Below are 22005 nucleotides of genomic sequence, written 5' to 3' on the forward strand. Positions count from 1 at the left end.
CAGCTGCTGCATGAAATTAAACTAAACAACAGACAAAAACGTATGCACTTTGCTGTATTCATGCTTAACAGCATCTACAACCATGCAACTTTCCAACAGCACGTTTTATTTTAGTGACGAAGCAACATTTCATGTGAATGGTTCCGTTAATTGACTAAGCATTTTGTACGCTGAAAAGATAATGAAAATCCAGCAATTTAGAGAGAGGGTGCCTACAGCATGGACACTGTTCAGAAGTCATGGCAGTAGATCAAATACCACCTAGACACCATGAGAGCTTAAAATGACACCCATATCAAAGGTTACTTATGTAAACCTTCTGAACATTTTAAGATACCACACATGTATATCCATCAAATATTTTTTTCATAATAACTGGTTATAATCCTGGCAATAATTTTTGATTTCCTGTATTTTTTTAAAAAGTCATGCAATGTGGTAATGTGTGTCGGCCTATTACCCAGTTATTTATTATATTTTTATCAAATTAAATAATCGATGCCAAAAGATAAAACGTGATGTATACAGTTTTATTTGTGTCAATGCTTAGGAAAAAGTCTGGTCTATTGAATTTAAATTCAATTCTAACCCAAGTGTCATTCCAGCCTATAAAATTAGTGCATTTGTGGAAGAAGCATAATAGATAATTCTTTATATTTTCAGATTTTTATACTTCAAATGAAAATGTAGAAATTTTTCTGTGAAGAATTTTGACAGGCATTTGCAAATGGGACGTCCACTAATTATTTTCCAGTGCATACCCAACAGTAAGAAACCAAGTCATTCAATAGGACACCTAAGGAAATTGTGCTACAACCAAAACTGAACTGATTTTTAAAGTTTTCACAGACTTCTTACCTAAGATGATAGCAGCCAGCTACCAACAGAAGACAAGATAGATGCTAAACTAAAGAAGATAGCCCACACCACTTACCGCTAGTGGCGAAAGCAACCAATCCAGAGCAACCAGCAATGAAGAATCTGCAGGCAAGAGGAAGGTAAAAGGAACAGAACAACCTTTTGAGTACTGGCAACATCCACATAGAAGAGAATCACTTCGGTCCCAGCTCTAGCGGAAAAGACGCAGGAATGAACAGACCCCGGAGATCACGTCAGCAGCAAAGGGAGATACTTCAAACTGGTAGGGAAGAACCGTCTTGAAAGTTTGGGAAGACACCCCAAGCCTTCAACTACTACACAGCTGGTCAACCTGAAGCCAAGAAATCAGTGTAAGCAAAGTATACAAGTGACAAACACTTGTGAACTGTTCTAGAATGATACCAAACAAGGTCTACAGAGCAATTACCCCAAGTTCCCTTTCCCAATTAAATAAGTTATAATATTAATCATTTCAAGGAAGCTTTAAAAGAAAACCATTTGTCCAACCAATTTACTGAAGTACTATAAGGATTCTACAAGCAACGTAAGGTAGTTGGAGGTTTGCATGGCTGAGAGCGCTGGCAGGGAGCGACTGTTTCATTCTGCTTCCGAGCGTCAGTACGCGGGAAGCTGCGGTTTCCTTCATTTCCTACACTATTCTTCCAAATATAACCCAAACCCTCTGGTTAAAAAATATTATTTTATTGCTGTTTGTTTGGTAATTTTAAGGGATGGTATTCAATATTTTTCTGAAACACTACATATAAAACATAAAAATTTGTATGTTTTTACAACTAAAGTTACATCTAGTGAAAATAATTTTTTTAATAACTTAAATGGGACTTACCTGATTCTTATCTAATTCACAGTTTTTATATTCTTGCTCGCCTTCATTTTGAAACGTAACTATGACAAAACCTACAAAAATGTTAACCATAAAGAATGCAATGATGATTATGTAGACAATATAATATGCTGCCACTATGGGGCGGTAGTTGTGAATTGGTCCTCTGTTTTCTTCATTGGAATCGATAGAGACGTACAGCAAACTGAAACACAATGAATTTGTTAAAATAGTTATTAGTGTTTGTGCACTTCTGGTGATATTTAAAGTATCTATAAGAATATTTTCTCCCTGGGGTTTAAATTAACATTATATTACAAAGTTACCTAAAATTATTTAATAATCATTTTTTTAAAATTTAACTTTATTACTAATAAAGCTTACCAGTTATAGAAAATTCTTAGTTACACAATACATTACAAATTATAGTTAAAGCTGAACATTATTTACCAATTATTTCTAAATTTTTTTGTTAAAAATAAACATTTTATTTGCATTAACAATTAGAATCCTAAAAATAATATAATTTATAACTGAGGTGCGTGGTAGTGCAACGTTTAGACACAGAGGACACAGTGGTCGCATTACAGAGGACAAGGTTACAATTCCAGTCCAACCATCCTGATTTCAGTTCTGCACAGTTACACAGATTCACTCCATGCGAATGCTGAGACGGTTCCTTCATCAAATGCCGATTTCTTACCCAATAGTGTTATGTGCTTCTGACTCTTGTAACCTCACTTTTCATAAAAAATAATAATTTAAATAAAAAATAAATAATTTTGATTTAGATGTCAAAGTTACTTTAAATAGCTTCAATGAGGCATAAGTTAGTTTTAATACACCAACCCCTCACTTAGCATGTCTTCAGATTGCACGAATTCATTTAGTGCAATGTTAATTTTACTGCCCCAATTATGAATAGCACGTCTGTAAATTTCAGTTAACACGAAATCTCCGCAGGCAAAGAAAAGAAAAGCCGGGTACGACGCCACAAAGTCTGTTTCAACTTCTGTAAATAGATGTGCCATGGGACGATGGGATACAGTTAGCCGTATGAGGGGAAAAGTGATGCGCGCGCAGGTCTGACTATGCTATCGGCTGTTGTACAAACATCAGCTATGGCAAGTTAAGTTGCGGCTATGGAGTGTAAAGGACCAAATGTTTTTATGTCCGTGCGTATGCCGCTGTCGCCCAGCCACAGACTGGGCCGTGATGAACTTCAGTCTAGCCAGTGGCAGGGAACTAGCAACGTCTGCAACAAAGCAACGTCTGCACATTCAGCTGCGGTAACTGTATGTGCGCAAGAACCTACAGTGGGAAGTATAGTGGAATCATGATTTCCAAGTGAAGCATAATGGATCGTTTTTAAGCGTTTCAGACTAAACTAGAATTATTACGGAATGCAGAATGTCGTGAAGGCCACACTTAAGATGGTCACACTTTAGTTTTAAGCAAGTCAACTATGCGCACAATCGTACAAAATAAGGACTCTATAAAACGTTTATATAAGTCTGATGCTGTTGGTTTTATTAGTGGGGATACATTTGACATTAGATACTGGAACAGAAATGAACATATGATTCACATGAAAAATGTTGTTAAATGAATGGTGCATTGAAAAAATATCACAGGCCTGACAGGTTTGATGTGAACCAAGCGGTGATACACGAATAAGCACTTTAATTTTTTAAAAATGAAAATTTAAATATCCAGACAGTAATATCATTTTCATTACCAGTAAAGGATGGATTGGAAAGTTCGCGGAAATGTACGTGACATGAGTTAAAGGTCATGTCCGGGCGGGCAAGTCAATCAGCCAATTGATGATAACTATCTCCTGTTACACTGTGTTGAATTAGTCATACAAAGTATTCAATGGTAGGCTTATAAATATAAATGGTGTGACCCATTTATCATTGATTGTTATTCTACGCATTTATACATATTACGTGAAGAATATTTCCCTACACATTTTGGAACACATTTAGTAAATTAGCCTTGTTATTAATGGAGACTAATGCTTCAGAATACGTGATTTTGGGTCAAATGAAAATTTTTAGGAATGCATTAGTGGTGCTAAGTGAAGAATTTGTGTATTTAATCTCAAAGAGCAGTTATCATTAATATTAACAAAAATAAATAACAACAGAGATAATACAACCTTTACATTAATTTGTCCAAAATAGTTTAGTTATTTCTAAACCCAGGAAATATCCTGGGATAAATTCTATGTGAGATGCCTCATCCTAAATAATTATTTGAATAAAAGTGATGGCGTGCCTATAAAAGTCAATGATTTTAAGTAGAATGCGGTGAGTTTTAATGTTCTGAAAGCAGTATCTTTCATTAAGTTTACATTTTCGAAAGAGGTTCTGAATTTCAAATGTGTATGATACACTCACCATTTGCTATTTACTTGGCTGCAAGTCATATTACAACATGCAAATTTACTGGCAGGATTTAAAATGATGTCAAAATGAAAATGTTTTCTGGAACAGCTTGAATGGTATTAGTAGCACCACAGGCTTCATAGCAAAGCTTTATTTTTTCCTTTCTGGCACAGAACTAGTTCTCGTGTGTTACAATACAGAACTGTTTTGAATCGTAAAGATTATAAAGGTGGCCATAAAGTCTTTGTACAATTTCAAAAAATCATAACACAAAAAGCATTGCAGTTAGAGATGTGCTGTTTGTGGCAAAATAAAGACCAATATCTAAATTATTTTTTTTCATGTTTCACGTGGAATCGGCATAGAGAACATTGTGCCTTCACAAATTGATGTTGCCACAAGAGAACGCCAAGTGTGTCTTGTGGTTTCATGAGACACAGTCACCACGTAGTGTGCAGCGGAACTTATGGACTGAATATGGACGACCACCACCTGATAGAAGAAGCATCATATCGTGGTACACTCTGTGTTAGACAGTCTGCGAACATGGCAGCCGTCAGTGAAGCGCTTGTTGCAGTTGTGCAAGACACTTTCACTCGAAGCCCTACCAAGTCAACACATTGTGCCTCTCGGGAACTAGGAATGCCCAGATCGACAGTGCAAAAACTTTGCACAAGAGACTGAAGATGCATGCATATAAAGTGTAGATACTGCAGGCTTTACACAGAGATGATAAACCATGTCGTGCAGCTTATGTAAGTGACATTTCGCAATGGGTCGATGAGGATAATGCGTACCTCGAACGTGTGTGTTTTTCCGACGAAGCTACCTTCCACGTCTGTGGTAAGGTCAACAGGCACAATGTTCGTATATGGGGTTCGCAAAATCCCCAGTGTCACAGAGCATGTGAGAGATTCTCCGATAGTGAATGTTTGGTGCGGATTGTTGCACGACAAAGTCATCGGTCCTTTCTTTTTTTTTTTTTTGCTGAGAAGACTAACATCTATCACCTACCTAGATATGCTTGAACTTTTTGTGGTGCCTCAGTTCCAACCCCTCCAAGCAAGATGGACCACCCCCACATCGGGGGTTACTTGTCCATGACTCCCTGGCAGGTGGTGGGGCGGCATGGTCCCATACCCTGGCCACCAGGATAGCCCGATATCACCCCTTTGGGGTTATGTGAAGGACAAAGTGTATTCAATATATTCTGGATATTGATTCACTGAGACGAAGGATAACTGCTGCTATTGAAGGTGTCACACCACAAATGTTGTCCAACGTATGGCGTGAAATCGAAATTCCGGTTGGACATTTTAAGGGCAACACAAGGTGACCATATCGAAGTTTATTGATACGTGAAAAAAAAACTTATGATATTGATCTTTATTTTGCCGCAAACAGCACATCTCTAACTGCAATGCTTTTCGTGTTATGATTTTTTTAAATTGTACAAATACTTTATGACCATCCTGTATATTGGAAATTATTTTTATAATAGACAACTATCATATACTTGACTATGAACTCGAAAATCTGTGAAATTAATTTGTAACTTACGTAGGCCATCCTTCAAATGTCGAAACAGTGAACAATGTGAGCATGGCCTTTGCTACATCATCAAAATGAAATCGGTATCTTTCCCACATCCGTATTTCTACTTCTGGTTGGTTGACATCTCCATCAGAAAACACAAGATATGTTCCCCTGAAACATAATGGGAAACAATATTACAATATTTTGTGTTTAAGTTATTACATAAATATCCATAGTTTACAAAAAAAATTAGGGGTTGGAAAAACAAAACAACCTATAAGTAACTTTAGGAAATCTTGATGTATTGGGCCTTCTTGAGTGTTAAGAACTTATATTGTACTTCATGCACAATTGTAACAAGACTAAAAATATTTAGTATCATATAAAATTCTCAAATAATAATTAAGAACCAATTTTTAATATGGCCACTCACTCCTCTGGTCATAAAGAACACAAAATAAACACTTACTTGCATTCGTCTTGTGTCATTTTTGAGCGATCTGTGCAATAGAAGAACTTCCCCTGTGAAAAGAAAAATTACACAAATAAAGCAGCTTCACTAAATGCTTTATCAAACCATATTTATAAAAATATGCTTCGCATTGGAAAGACCAGTTGAAAAAGATAATTATGATCACAAGTTTATGCGATGTTACAAGAAAAATTTAACTGAAATTAATGCCTTAATTAAATTCAATCAAAATCACTCTTTAATTCCTACGTATTCAGGATTGCAAAAAGACCACAGATGTTTTCAGCTCAAATATTTAATTTACCTAATTATGTGTGAAATACAAACTAACAAACACAAACTTAGAGGCATATATAGTTAATATGGAGTATAATAAAAGTTAGTTAAGTATCTTTCATAAGAATGACAACACAAGCTGATTATGGGAGCTGTAATTCTAAAACCAACTACTGAAAAAAGTGTCCCTAGTGCAGATTTCAGGAGTATCCTAATAGTAGAGCCAAGAAGCAGACTTTATTCATGGGTCTGCCGAGCAGGACTGGATACTGTGACACTACTGTTGAGCGACACCCACAATTCAACACATTAACATTCCCAATATTTCCAAAAGATAAGAATGCAAGACCAACAAGATTTGTTCTTTGTAGGATTATGCCTTTTATCCTAGGGAAAACTGGCTATTATAACAGACGTTTGGTACAATATTACTTTAATTTCAAAATGAAGTTTAGATTTTCTGGGAGCTTGAGCAACTATGTTTCAGATTGAATTCTTTAGAAAGTTTACATGTGTATGCCTGTTCTCTTCTTGAACTCAACGCAGCTCAAAATAGAACTACCGAGTTTTATTTCCTTAGCGGCCATCGAACTCACCTGGTATTCAATACTGTCGACCATCAAATGGAACACATCTAAGATGTCATTGTTCATTACCCATTTTGCTAAAAATTTGTGAACTGTTGAATGTGATATAATCTGATGGTCGTGTGTGAGCAGGCAATGCTGTGAGACAAAAGTGGTCTTCGTGCAATTCTAATTCTGTGTAATTCATAGTTCAAGAACAAAACAACTATTAACTTTAAATACATTACAAACACCTAAAGCCATAAATTCATACCAAAACAAGCAAAGTCAGTACTTACTGCATTCTCTCTACATAGGTTAAAAATATATATAAATATTTTTATTTAAAATACCATGACTATTACAAACAAGCCAATCAATAAGTCGCAGTGCTATATTTTTCAAGAATGAGTAAATAATAATACTTATAAAGAAACATGGCATGTAGGCTACAAGTAATAAAACACTAAGACTGGGCTTGACACTAAGCTAACTATTTATAAAATCATGCCTAAATAGCCTTAATACATATTTCTATAAACAATATTTACACACACATATTTATAAATGATTTTAGACTTTTCCCTGCAAGCAGTATCAAATTACTTCACTAAAATATTGTCGTGCATATTTTGAGCTACCTAAACTATATTAATTTAATGTTATTACAAATGAATATTGAAGCAGTTACTTAAACACACCTATTTTGTTAAGACATACTATACAGTACTTGGTTTAACTAATGAGCAAGATTCCTTTGTGCAACAGGCAACTATATTAATAAATTCCATTTACATAAGACTTAGTTGTTAAGTTCTAATTAACGGATTCTTTTGTTCAACCTTTTTAAACACTGTGCAGATAAAAGATCATGAATACACTTGCACAGTACTTGGTTGTATCTACTCGACTGCATCTAGTCTAAATCTTGCATGTGATGAAAATATGTGGCAGGCAAAATTATTTATAAACCTAAAATCTTGAGGAATGAAAACCACCAAAGCAGTTGCAATATTTATATATAAACTTAAATATTAATTTTTCATAGAAAAATAGTTTAAAATTATCTTCAGTAATAAGCTCACATCAGAAATGTTGCCGAATAGTAAATGGCACTATTAAAAAAAAGTGATTAAAAAATTTATAAAAATAAAACACAGAATATTTTATTAGAGTAACAATCAACATATTACTTTTAATGCAGAAATTTTAATTTTATCTATCCTGAAAATGAAATTTTATTGACCACGTTGATTCTTGTTTGTCACAAAAAATGTCCAATCATCTCATCTTCTGTGGCGTGTCATAGATATCTAAGATGAACGGTCACAAACTGGCTTCATACCGGCATGAGTATTGCACGTGACTCGTAGCAGTTATATTTTCCTAACCCTTGGAGGAAAGGCAGCTACAGGTCCTGAGGACAGCTAGGTCCTGCAGGCCAGGATCACTGATGCATCATGCTCATGTGGTGAGGGCTGCAGCTTCCAACTCCACTGCTAGCATTACTTTATTTGACTAGTGATTTGCTATATTTACCTTTGAAAACAATAATACAGTCTGGAGATTTTCCCAAACCAACTTTAGTTCCAAAGAATTAAAAAATATTACTGTTGCTAAACAGTTAGTAGTAAAAGAATCACAGTTTTTCTAAACTAACAACTCAACTATATAACTTAAATAACTTTCTATGATTCTTGTAAGTCACTTAACTAGTGTTGCAATGAAGCTAAACCATAATTCATGAGGACCAAGTCAGTAACATCCTTTCATTTCATGACATTCTAAGTAATATTGCCAAAGGTCTGTGTACCCTTGGATCCAGGTCCAATGCAGCCATCATGACGTGCCACAACACAGAGTCACAAAAGTGTGTAAAAAAACACTCTAAACTCTTGGGGCATGCAAGTGATGGAAAAGTATGATTACTCTTGGTCTAGAGTGCATGCTTGAAAAGCATCCTCTTTCATAGTAAATCATGTGTCATTTAGGGTCCCGGACAGGATCGCCAGTACTAACAACCTGTTTTGTTTGGAGGCCCCGTCACAATGACATATTAGCCTGCCTGGACACAGAGGGCCCCTTCCAAAGAACATTTCTTTCAGCTCTGACAACTTTCAATATTTTCATATAAACTGTAAATGGTACATTTGTAAGAAAAAAACCAATTTCATACGTGAACTACTGGTTTTATATTAATTATTTAGTTACAGAAAGAGTCGGCAACATAGTAAAACACTGGACTCACATTTCAATACTTGGATTAAAATCCTGGTCCGACCATTCTGATGTATGTTTTTCATAGTTTCTTTAAATCACTCCAGGCTTGGATAGTTACTTACTATGGACACTGCTTTAAAAATCATCGACAAATAACTTATTAGGATTAATGAGCTAGGAGATACTTTTTTGTTGCATAAACAGTAGTGTACAGATAAGTTACGTATGCTTGTATGCATTAGGGGAAGAGGCGGCCGGCGAGACACCCAATGGTGAAACAGGTAGTCAGCAGTAAACAGTTTACAAGGACTTTGGAAGCGAGATTTGAAACAGGATGGTGCCCAGTTGCACAATGAAGGTTTGCTAGTGTGATAGTAAAATAGCTGAGAGGGAAGAATTAGCAGGTCAGCAGAGCCAAAAAGGAGTAGGGGTATTACGTAGGAAGCAAGGATGGATGAAAAGAAAATTGAGGGAGAAAACCGGCAGCCAATCAGAGCCTAGCAGTCCTCACGTCCTTCGTAAGCCGGAGTAATCAGGTAATCAGGCAGTCAGTCAGGCAGTCAGGCAGTCAGGCAGTCAGGCAGTCAGTCAGGCAGTCAGGCAGTCAGTCAGGCAGTCAGGCAGTCAGGCAGTCAGGCAGTCAGTCAGGCAGTCAGGCAGTCAGGCAGTCAGTCAGGCAGTCAGGCAGTCAGGCAGGCAGTCAGTCAGGCAGTCAGTCAGGCAGTCAGGCAGTCAGTCAGGCAGTCAGTCAGGCAGTCAGTCAGGCAGTCAGGCAGTCAGTCAGGCAGTCAGTCAGTCAGTCAGTCAGGCAGTCAGTCAGGCAGTCAGTCAGGCAGGCAGTCAGGCAGTCAGTCAGTCAGTCAGGCAGTCAGTCAGGCAGTCAGTCAGGCAGTCAGTCAGGCAGTCAGTCAGTCAGTCAATCAGTCAGTCAGTCAGTCAGTCAGTCAGGCAGTCAGGCAGTCAGTCAGGCAGTCAGTCAGGCAGTCAGTCAGGCAGTCAGTCAGGCAGTCAGTCAGTCAGTCAGTCAGGCAGTCAGTCAGGCAGTCAGTCAGGCAGTCAGTCAGGCAGTCAGTCAGGCAGTCAGTCAGGCAGTCAGTCAGGCAGTCAGTCAGGCAGTCAGTCAGGCAGTCAGTCAGGCAGTCAGGCAGTCAGTCAGTCAGGCAGTCAGTCAGTCAGTCAGGCAGTCAGTCAGTCAGTCAGGCAGTCAGGCAGTCAGTCAGTCAGGCAGTCAGTCAGGCAGGCAGTCAGGCAGTCAGTCAGTCAGGCAGTCAGTCAGGCAGTCAGTCAGGCAGTCAGTCAGTCAGTCAGTCAGTCAGGCAGTCAGTCAGTCAGTCAGGCAGTCAGTCAGTCAGGCAGTCAGTCAGGCAGTCAGTCAGTCAGGCAGGCAGTCAGTCAGTCAGTCAGTCAGGCAGGCAGTCAGTCAGTCAGTCAGTCAGGCAGTCAGTCAGTCAGGCAGTCAGTCAGTCAGGCAGTCAGTCAGGCAGGCAGTCAGGCAGGCAGTCAGGCAGGCAGTCAGGCAGTCAGTCAGTCAGGCAGTCAGTCAGGCAGTCAGGCAGTCAGTCAGTCAGTCAGGCAGTCAGGCAGTCAGTCAGTCAGGCAGGCAGTCAGGCAGTCAGTCAGGCAGTCAGGCAGTCAGTCAGTCAGTCAGTCAGTCAGTCAGTCAGTCAGTCAGGCAGTCAGTCAGGCAGTCAGGCAGTCAGTCAGTCAGTCAGGCAGGCAGTCAGGCAGGCAGTCAGACAGTCAGTCAGGCAGTCAGTCAGTCAGGCAGGCAGTCAGGCAGTCAGTCAGTCAGTCAGGCAGTCAGTCAGGCAGTCAGGCAGTCAGTCAGTCAGTCAGGCAGTCAGTCAGGCAGTCAGTCAGTCAGTCAGTCAGTCAGTCAGGCAGTCAGTCAGGCAGTCAGTCAGGCAGTCAGTCAGGCAGTCAGTCAGGCAGTCAGTCAGTCAGTCAGTCAGTCAGGCAGTCAGTCAGGCAGTCAGTCAGGCAGTCAGTCAGTCAGTCAGTCAGGCAGTCAGTCAGGCAGTCAGTCAGGCAGGCAGTCAGGCAGGCAGTCAGTCAGGCAGGCAGGCAGTCAGTCAGGCAGTCAGGCAGTCAGTCAGTCAGTCAGTCAGTCAGGCAGTCAGTCAGTCAGGCAGTCAGTCAGGCAGGCAGTCAGTCAGGCAGGCAGTCAGTCAGGCAGTCAGGCAGGCAGTCAGGCAGTCAGTCAGGCAGTCAGTCAGGCAGTCAGTCAGTCAGGCAGTCAGTCAGTCAGGCAGGCAGGCAGGCAGTCAGGCAGTCAGGCAGTCAGGCCGTCAGGCAGTCAGGCCGTCAGGCATTCAGTCGGGGAAGCCACTCGACACAGCACCCAGGGCCAACTACCGACTGGTGAGTGAGTGACCACACACACAATGGTTACGCAATAAATTTGAAGTTCCGGTCATAGGCCAATGTAGCACTTGAAGACTAGGAAGGGACTTCAAACTCCAAATTTCCCACTTTTTAAATGTTTACTTAAGTTTAAACCGATAAAAAATTTATTTAAAAGGTTTAAATAATTTACTAAATTTAAAAAAAAAAAAAACAGGACAAAACACTGTCAACCAAAGCATTCTCTCAGAGGAATTAGGAATCAATACAAGGAAATGGCCAATGATTCGAGAGTTGATTTTAAGTCTTTATAATCCCTCTAGAATTAGCCATGGTTAACGCTTATGGTTTTTTAAATGGTTTGATATTTATATTATCATTCAGAAAAGTTACGTGAACACCATGAATTTCATTTATATTGTTTTAATAAGAACTGCTCCTTGAATCTTGAATCCAGCTATTCTTGTTTTTAAGTACTAACCTCTTCCTGTATCATATCACCCTACGTGCAATCCCATGAAAAGGCGAGTAGTGGAGATACCCGCCCCCAGCACTCAGATATTCCCTGGAACATCAGGGATACTAGCAATGAATAACAAGTAAACAATTCCAGTAAATTTGCATCCATTCTTCTACCCCATCACCACTCATATTCACTTCATTATCAACCTTATCATTCCCACTTCCCCCCTCATCGCCACAGTTGCATTCAGCACAGTTTCAGGTCATCTTCCCCAACATCCGACAGCCTTTAATGACCTCGCTGTCAACGAAATGTCATGTACAACTAAAATATTTAATATTTAGTTTTTTTGTAAGTAAGATAATACACCACACAGAGGCATAAAGAAATGGGGCTCCAAACCTGCTAATTGTTTAAGTGCTCAATGTTGGAGTTTCTGAGTCAAACCCACGACACTTGCCACATGAGTGCAATGCATTAGTGATCAGGGTCACCAGTTCTGCAGACACGGTCTCAACTGGGAACAGCCGAGACAGCGCGGCTGGCTTCGCAGGGAAGTGTCGCAACCGGCCGCTCGCTTGTTGGATTGCATAGGCACGAGGGAGGAAGAGAGTCAAAACCATGTGGCATGTTGTATTCCTCTACTTCTTCCATGAGGTTCTTAGTTTTATCTGGGGTCTGTAATGGAATACACGACTGATTCCAAGTCAGCCGGAGGTGGTCTGCCGGCCCCTTCGCCTGTCAGGCTGTCCGATGACGCAGCCATTCTTCTTCTCAATTCAAATAATCATTGGACAACCTCTGGTTTTGAAACAAAAAATAATTTAACTAGCAGCACGAATCCAAAAATTAAAAAAACTTTACAAAGAATCAAAGTTTGTTTAACAAATGTAAAGAAACGTGTTTTAAAATGCATAGCATTTGACCCTTAGAGAAACTATGCCATCGCCATCACCGATGTGTCGTGTACCATTTCCAGGCCTGCTGCAGTGTTTTATACATCATGCATTTGTATATTCTTTTCCTAACTCAGCCAAACTGTTTATAAAGATATGCATACATTAAACAATATTGTAGAGTTCCGAGTTCTGGGATCTTCATGCAATCACTGCAATCACAGATAACTGCTTACTGGTGCTGCACACCAAGTATAATTTCAATCAGTTATGAGCCTACATGTAATAGCATTAAGCTGTGATAACACTACACTGTGCACAGAAGGTTGTATTTCCATGCAAGCCGCCGGAGAGTTTTTGTCCACCACTTGCTGAAGTCCCGAAGCCCTAAATTAAGACCAGATGGGAAAAATTGATGGTTTCCACCCGTGAGGAGATGGAAACGTAGTCGACAGATCGGGGAAACCTTAGGTATATGAGGTGCAAAACAACAAAATGTTACAGCTGATATACCCTATGTGTGAATATGACCCTATGTCAATTGTACATTTTTGCAAAACACACATTTTTATTATGCCATTCCTTTCCTGAAACCACATATAAAAGGCATTTCGTGTGTAAGGGCAAACTATTCAGCATGGACTAAACATTTTTTCCTTGCATGCAAGTACGTACAATCATTTATGATAATCTGGAACCGTGAAAACATTGTGATTTGAATGTGCATCGGGTGTAACCCATGTGATACCTTACAATTAAAATAAATGTCATCACTAGAGTTAGGATGTACGTTGCAAAGGTTTGAAAAGATAAGATTTTCTTACGTCAAACACGCTTGAGCCACAAGCAACATTGGTAGCCTTGATAATGACTATTTGTATTGATACACTTAGATTAATGTCGTAAAAGGAAAAAACCGGAGTGACTTATCATCTTTCACTAGTAATCAGATGCGCTGACACCAAACAAACTGCCACGCAAACAATTTGTCACAGAAATCACGTTTACTTTGTTTATTATAGTTATACAGATAATATGTCAAACCCAATGGTAATAACTCTCATGGTTCCCAAGGAATTAGCAGTCTTGACATAGGTTTTGCAAATGCAGTGTTGCTACAGAAATTTGTTATAAATATTTTCCCATTGCAGTAAATGCCAAGATTCCTCACATAAACAGTCAGCTCAGTTGCTAGAGTTTCTGCTGACGAGCCGGAGTCCCTTCACTTCCACACGAGGATAAGCAACGGCCAACCACCATAAACCCCACCTAGCCACGTCTGCACTCGCCACGCCGTGGCAATCTCCCCATGCGACAAAAAGCCTCATTATTTACACAAGTGCGGTAAATTTTGTTAGGTGGATAGGAGAACAATGAAAGAAATTTACTTGGCCTTGTCTACAAGCCTATGCTTCAAGATATATCAAGGTGTAAATCACCCATTTCAGTATGATTTATACATCAGTAAAGTTTAATATTTTCTCCAAGTTTGTAACTTTTTGATATAACTAATGCGCAGACTTCCAGTTGAATCCATCTCTATCAAAAATTAATCCTTTGATGTGCTGCAATGAAACTCAATTATTATTTTCTTTGACACAGTGTAAGCAGCAAACTTTTTTCGATTTCAACTTTCAATTTCCCTCAAACCTTGAATTGACTGGACACTAATTCTCCCATTATTTTTAAACTCTGCGATTACTTGACTTATTTATTAATATGTATTTATTACATGCCCTCCAACAGTCAAGGACTTGTTGGGGTGGGCCCGACACAGACAGACAGACAGACAGACAGACAGACAGACAGACAGACAGACAGACAAGTAGCCACTGCACCGAGAGCAGGCAAGCGCAATCACCGCAGAAGGGTGCATCTGCAATCAGCCAACGACATGGGGGCGCGTGCATACGTTCAACAGATACAAACAAACAGAGATATCATAGGACAATGAAACATAGACAAAAACTTGAAAATTACAATAAATTCACATTGAATATCAGTTCATAAAATATAGGAAAATTACCAATTGAACAAGCAATAAAGTTAATAATGAAAAAAAAATAGAAGTACAGACAAGGACAAGTAGAAATTTTGATTATTAAATACAGTTATTGAAACATTGAGATTTCATTGCACGATACAAAAGATACAACATAAAAAGTGAGTTAATATTAGAGAGTAAAATAATAACTACCTTAACTATGGGTCATAATTACCTAGCTAATAACTGTTTAACTAGAAAAAAATCATAGATTCTCTAATACACTTCAATATCAAATTTGTTGAAGTTTAAAGTAAGTTTCTAAATAATGTCATTGTTATTTGGACTGTACACAAAGTAGATAATAAATGAATATTAAACTGAGGAATTCTCAGACTAGTATTATAAAGGGCATAATTACATATAATTTTGAAAATAAAGCAATTTTGAATAAAGAGTGCAGTCTGAAAAAAGAGTTAAAGTAGATTGCGGTAATTTCTTGAGATTGGTTAGTTTTATTTGATTTAGAATGTTTTTTTTAAATTTTGTTGTTATCAGACGTAATAATGTTATTCCAGATAATTAAGATTGTGATCTTATTAATGCAAAATAGAGAGAAAGAATAGAATTCTAAAATAGATACATAAAAAGTGATGTATCTAATTAAGGCGATGGTTCTTCGGGAAGTAGAGTATAAATAATCAAAAAGTCAAATAGTCAAAAAGAAACCAGGTTTCTTTTTACTTTCATAATTCAAAATTTTTAAAATAATGAAATTTAAATTTGATAGGTACGTAGCAAGTAATGATCTCACATTTTAAGAACCCAATTTTTCACCTTAAGAACTATGTTCCTAAATATGAATAAATTGAACATAAAAATAACCTGAATTATTATTATGCAATAAATTTGTTATAAATTATTTGTAACAACATTTCTTTAAAGCAAAAAAAAATTTATATCCATTTATAGACATTAACACTATAAAAATACTGACAAATAACTAAAACACCAATATTTCCAGCATAAATAAAGACATTTATCATCAAATTGTAAAATAAGCCTTTAATATCACAGTATCAATGTTAGGAACTAAAAACAATTATCATTGTTAAAGTCTGGTTACACATTTTTTGTTTGTACCATTATTTTAAAATAAACATTTACATGTTACAGCAACAAAACCTCAACAAAAAAGTTTTTAAATAGTTAAAACTATAATAATAAATATATGTTAAAAACCCAGGATAAAGTTAAAAACATTAACCACCTAAATTTGTTTGAGGAGTGAAGATAAGCAATACAATTTATAAAAGTCTGGGTACCTACATGAGAAAGTTACTATTACAAACTTACTGCTCAGGAAATTTGAGTGCATGCCAAAATTTACTAGTACCGGTAATAATTCCAAATGATCTCTGACATTCAAATGTGACTAAGAAAAATACAAAATATAATAAGCTCACCGGACAAAAAATGAGTCACCCCTGGAGAAATCATTACAAGCATCATTTAATACCCTGTCACTCCACCTCTGGACTTGATAACCGCCTGGATTCGGCTGGAAGAGAGCCCACAAGGCTGTGCAGGCACGTAGCATCCAGGTTCAGCCACTCGCAGCTCCACTCAGCTCATGTCAGCGTTTTCCCGCTGTTCCAACTTGTCCCACAGATTTTCAATGGCCTTCAAGTCAGTGAGATGCAACAGGGTGGGGGGAGTGTTCACAAAACCAGTCACATGTGTCCAGCCCGATGAACTTTGCTGTTGTCATGTTGAAATATCTGGGTCGATAGCCTACTCATCGTGCAGATGTTGACTGAAAGGCAACACCTGGTCATCCAGAATGTTTAAATAAACCAGCTGGTTCATGTTAGTGGTCCCCCGCAATCCATGAACCTGACCTTGAGCACATCCAGGATGGAATACTTCATGCCCTCGACGATGTGCATCGTTGGAACACGTGATTCATCAGACCACATTACGTTCTGCCAGTCAGCTACTGTCCACGTTCCATGATGCCTAGCCTAGCTTCATGTGCCTGCGTGAGCAATTGCCTCTTGCGAGGTGACCAACTCCAAATGTTCGTTGCAAGCAGTTCCCGTCGCAATGTTGGCGTCTCCGGTCCCTCTCGGTCAGGATCTTTGAAGTATTGTTTCGTGGCCACGTGTAGTACACCACTGCTTGTAGACACGTTGAACAGTCCGCTGCAACTTCACGCACCCTATGGCCATGGGCACGGTAAACACGGTTGCCCCCTTTTGCCACTCTGTCACATCCTTACACCGTCCACTTGAAACATCAATGTCTCACTGATCGCTACTGCCTTATGCTCACGTAGAGGCAGTGCGTGTGTGGTTGAGCACAGGACTCGTTCGCTATGCCACTCTGTCACATCCTTACACCGTCCACTTGAAACATCAATGTCTCACTGATCGCTACTGCCTTATGCTCACGTAGAGACAGTGTGTGTGTGGTTGAGCACAGGACTCGTTCGCTATGCCACTCTGTCACATCCTTACACCGTCCACTTGAAACATCAATGTCTCACTGATCGCTACTGCCTTATGCTTACCTAGAGGCAGTGCGTGTGTGGTTGAGCACAGGACTCGTACGCTACGCCATCTGTAAAGGCTTACCGATCCATCTGTGCCCGCGCACTAGGGTGACTGATTTTTTTTCTGGTGAACATAATTCTGTACCTGTCATTAAAAACAAAGAAAACTTTCAAAATTAAATAAAAATTCCTACAATTTACATTTAAAACATAACTTATGCCGCAGTTTTAATAAACCAGCATGTTATTAACCCACAGACATTGTGGGTGTTATTCTTGTGTGCAAACATTTCAGATTATATTGGGATACGAGCCACTGAGTTGCAGACTTGGTACTAGGGTTGGTATCTATACCACTGAATAACACCCCAGCAATTACAAGCACCCATGACCCAGCTTTGAACCAAACAAAGAACAATCAAATAATGTAAGATTCTATTGTTTCAAGAATTTACAGTGAAAATGTTGGTAGTATATTACATGGCCACATTTTACCATTTATAAAATGGGTCCTTAGTGGCCGTGATCACCCCCATGTGGCAAAGGTCACAGATTCCATCCCAACAGCCGAGCATGAGTCAACTTTATGTGCACTGTGTGTGCGACTAAGTAGTTTAGAGGCACTAAAACCTTGCAGGGCCAGTCACCATAGGCATAGTGCATAACTGTGGGGTGTAAAACCCTATCAAACAAATACAAACATTTATAAATAATTCTATTATATAAAATTCACAACAAATTTTCCTGTAAATTAAAATAATAAAGCTAATTTTAAAACTTTAACGTGCCTATGCCCCAAAATCAAGGGACATTTTCTCTAATATTAAATTGGGATGGCCCGAGTATATATAATTCAAAGTGAGGAAAAATTATAATTTGAAAATGTGGCAATATGTTGCTTTCAAACAAATTACAAAAATTCATTTCATTTTGTGTTCTATAAATAACTACACAGCCAGAAAAATAATAAAAGGTATGTCTCTTAAATAACCAAACAGTTTCTATTTTATATTAAAACTGTACTTAGTGTCTAAGCATAAAATTATTTTATATTTGAGCATTCACATCCATTGTGCATTTGGTAACTCTTAGCAACAACCGTAACAATAGATATAAATACTACGTTTTTTTTTTGTTTTTTTTTAATGGGCTAAGCATCAGTGAAATTTTTAACATAAATATAATTAAGACTTGATATAAAGCAACATACTTGTGTAACTGGCTTAAAAAGTGTTTTGAGTTCCACTAAGTAAGTATAAAATTTAATACAATTTCTTGGACGTACACCTTTGGCGTTTTGCACTGTTTGTCATTGAAAAAATTCAAGAATGCAATTAAGAAATAAAAATGAAAGCATATACCCACAGACCACAAGCCTAAATCATCTATGTCAAACAGTTAAACCCAATGATGTACATAAACAAGTATTATAGACAATATGATGATGACGACAGCATGAGCGAACACATTCAAATTTAAATATCAGACAACACAAGAAGTTCATGGAAGTAATTTAGCCATGGAAAAAATAATAACAGCACAGACGAACACAGTGAGGTAACAACGACAAGACAGTTTCAACAATAACATTAAATGCAGGCAGACAAGAAAACCTGGACAACGCAGCAAATATAAGAAGACAACGATGAAGATTAACATATATTATGGAAAACATAATGAAAACACCAACAAACACAGTAGGTTTCCTATGACAAAACTGTTGCGACGTTTCCGGAACTGATATTTGTTCCAGTCATAAGGGAACAGATACCAGTTACCAAAACTTCACAAATGTTTTATCATAGGAAACCTACTGTGTTTGTCATTGTGTTGTCAATAATATCTGTTCCTCTTATCCTTGTGTTTGTATATTTGCTGCGTTGTCCAGGTTTTCTTGTCTGCCTGCATTTACTGTTATTGTTGAAACTGTCTCGTCGTTGTTACCTTACTGTGTTCGTCTGTGCTGTTATTATATTTTCCATGGCTAAATTACTTGCATGGAATTCTTGTGTTGTCTGATATTTAAGTTCAAATGTGTTTGTATGTGCTGTCGTTGTGTTGTCCATAATACCTGTTGAGGTTCATCGTTGGGTTTATCTGTTTGACATGGATGATTTAGGGTAGTTCTCTGGGGTTTATGTTTTCATTTTTATATCTTAATTTGCATTCTTGAATTTTTCCCTTGACAAACAGTACAAAACTGCAATGGTGTACGTCCAAAAATTTGTATTAAATCAAAATTCCCCATCTCATGAATCATTTGAAGAAAGTAGAAAATTGTTAATTTCATCTGACATCTTATTGCAAAAATCATACAAATAAAAAATATTGTATTTCCAAGCCACATTTTTTTAACAACCAAGTTTGCAATAAGAACTCAAAAGTATGATATTAATAAGTGTACAACTCGGTAGCAATTTCTGCATTCATGAAGCCATAAACTTATATACACGAGTACTAAATATCATAAAAAAGCTTGTAAATAAACATTTCATTGTATCATTATAATTTACTGCTAATTCATTGCCACTTTTACTATTTATATATCACAATACTATTATCAAATTACAGTACATGCATTTACAGTAGCAGTAAGAATATCAGAAATATTTTATTAATTATATTAAATTTATATTCAAAGTCCATTTACATGAGGTCAATACAACATTATCAAAATAGATTTTGACTGGCAGATAACATATGAAAAGGGAAAAGAAATTTATGATTGTCTCCTGAGCCTTTTTTATGTATAATTTTTTGATGTATAATTCAGTTCTGTTAAGCATATTGCCTGGTCACCTAAGTCTAATTCATTTACATGCTCTTCTCTGCTTCCAAAAATTACATTTTTACTAATTACAAATATTTCCCTAATTCTTTTCTTTCAGAGTGGTTTTCTTCTATCATCTCACTATAACTCTTGGATCTCAAAAGGTAAGAAAAACAAACACACACACTTATCGAAGCATCCTGCCAATAACACAACCCAATTAATCAATTTGGATTTCTTTAATTGACATGTAAAAAGGAAATAAAAATTATTTTGTTACTCTTTTAAATCACTATTTTTGTTTAGCATAGTTTTATGCTGGGTTGGTTAATTTAAAGAAATTTACTGCATCATAGGTATATAAGTTTACTAATCAATGGTACTGAGATAAAATTTTTGCAATTTCAATCATCAACCCAAATTTTAGATTATGACAGTCATACAAAAAAGATAACCATAAAATAATAAGCAAGATTTTCTTTGAAACTGACTTGCAACAGGTCTATATATAATTAACAAACTACTAAATTTTTCAAAACTGTTAATGCCTATGTAGTTACAGTTGAGGGGATTTCATTTTCATTACATTTTTTTCTATCACAATTATACTTTAAAAAAATTCAGTACATCTCAATAAAGTATGTTGTAAATTTTAAAAGTTCTAAATTGTCCCACAATAATGATAATTATTCTTAAGTCACTATGTATGTCATAACACATCTTAAATGGTTTCTAATACCTCAAAAAAAAATTTCTTAAGTAAGAGTATAAAATGTTAGATATGCCACAAAATTCCATTCACAAGTTTATTCAATATTTTAAGTTATTTCTTAGAGCTCTAGTGTTCTGAAAATATATTAGTTGTGTGGCAGTATATAAACATCAATAATTCCCATCTGAAATTGATAAAAATAATACATTTCATTTATTGGATATTCTTTTGTACAAAGTTTATTTATTTATTTAATTTTGTAACATGCCCACTGACAGTCGTAGGACTTTGGTAGTGGGCACGACACATAAGGACATCACTTAAAATATGTGGATTTCCCCCTCATCAGCACTGTAGCATTATTCAAGAGTACATCTTTACTAAATATTTAAAGCACTCGTCTCAGAACTTATCCATTCATTATGAAGTATTTAATATGAATATTATAATATTCATCTTTTAGAGGATTTTTTACTGCCTGTATTTTTTGCTTGAAATACAAGCGCTGTGTTGTTCTCCTTGGATCATAGGTTGTCAGTGTGTGTGCTAGCATATCCATTGTCTATGAGAGCACCCAAGAAAATTAAGACATGCACTATAAATTAAAAATGTGTTGTGTTGCTATACACGTTCATCCGTTTGGTGGAAAAACAGTGTTGTGGTTCAATTGGTATTTCCCTTAACTCTTCTTAGGCAAAAGCACATGTAGGCCAGCAAAAGCTGTTCTTAAAATATTTTAGTGCATTTAATGGGTCCATTCATTGTGAAATGAAAGATTATGATTTTTTTACCAGTAACTGGCACCAATCAGTAAAATGTAATCTTCAATTTTCTGTGTTTGCTGATTAGTTACAATAATAAATAATTTTATTTACAAATTCTGTTGTGATAAGCAAAACTTAGAATATATTTTTTTTAATGGGCATTTACACACAAATGCAACTGCCACAGATGACGAGATCTATAATAGATAAAAATGAATTTTAAAATATAACCATTTTTTAATACATAACTTAGAGAATTTAAAAAAAATCTAATAACTCTACAAAAAATATTTAAGCTATATAAAACACATTACAGCTAACAAAAATGGTTGA

The 22005-nt window shown here is 37.1% G+C and overlaps 1 protein-coding gene across 13 annotated transcripts in view; it reads right to left on the reverse strand.

Annotated features, from left to right (window-relative positions):
• LOC134529870 (voltage-dependent calcium channel type D subunit alpha-1) overlaps window positions 1–22005 on the reverse strand; it is a 406577-nt gene that overhangs the window by 101696 nt on the left and 282876 nt on the right. For all 13 annotated transcript variants that reach the window (XR_010074727.1, XM_063364400.1, XM_063364408.1 and 10 more), the window contains 3 exons: window positions 6122–6174; window positions 5677–5823; window positions 1727–1928 (listed from right to left, as the gene is read on the reverse strand). Coding sequence is in view for 12 of the 13 variants with exons in the window: in XM_063364400.1 (XP_063220470.1) it covers window positions 1727–1928; window positions 5677–5823; window positions 6122–6174 (402 nt within the window). In the remaining variant the exon portion in view is untranslated. The remainder of the gene's footprint in view (window positions 1–1726; window positions 1929–5676; window positions 5824–6121; window positions 6175–22005) is intronic.

This window comes from Bacillus rossius, chromosome 2 (assembly GCF_032445375.1).
Source record: "Bacillus rossius redtenbacheri isolate Brsri chromosome 2, Brsri_v3, whole genome shotgun sequence".
Lineage (NCBI taxonomy): Eukaryota > Metazoa > Arthropoda > Insecta > Phasmatodea > Bacillidae > Bacillus > Bacillus rossius.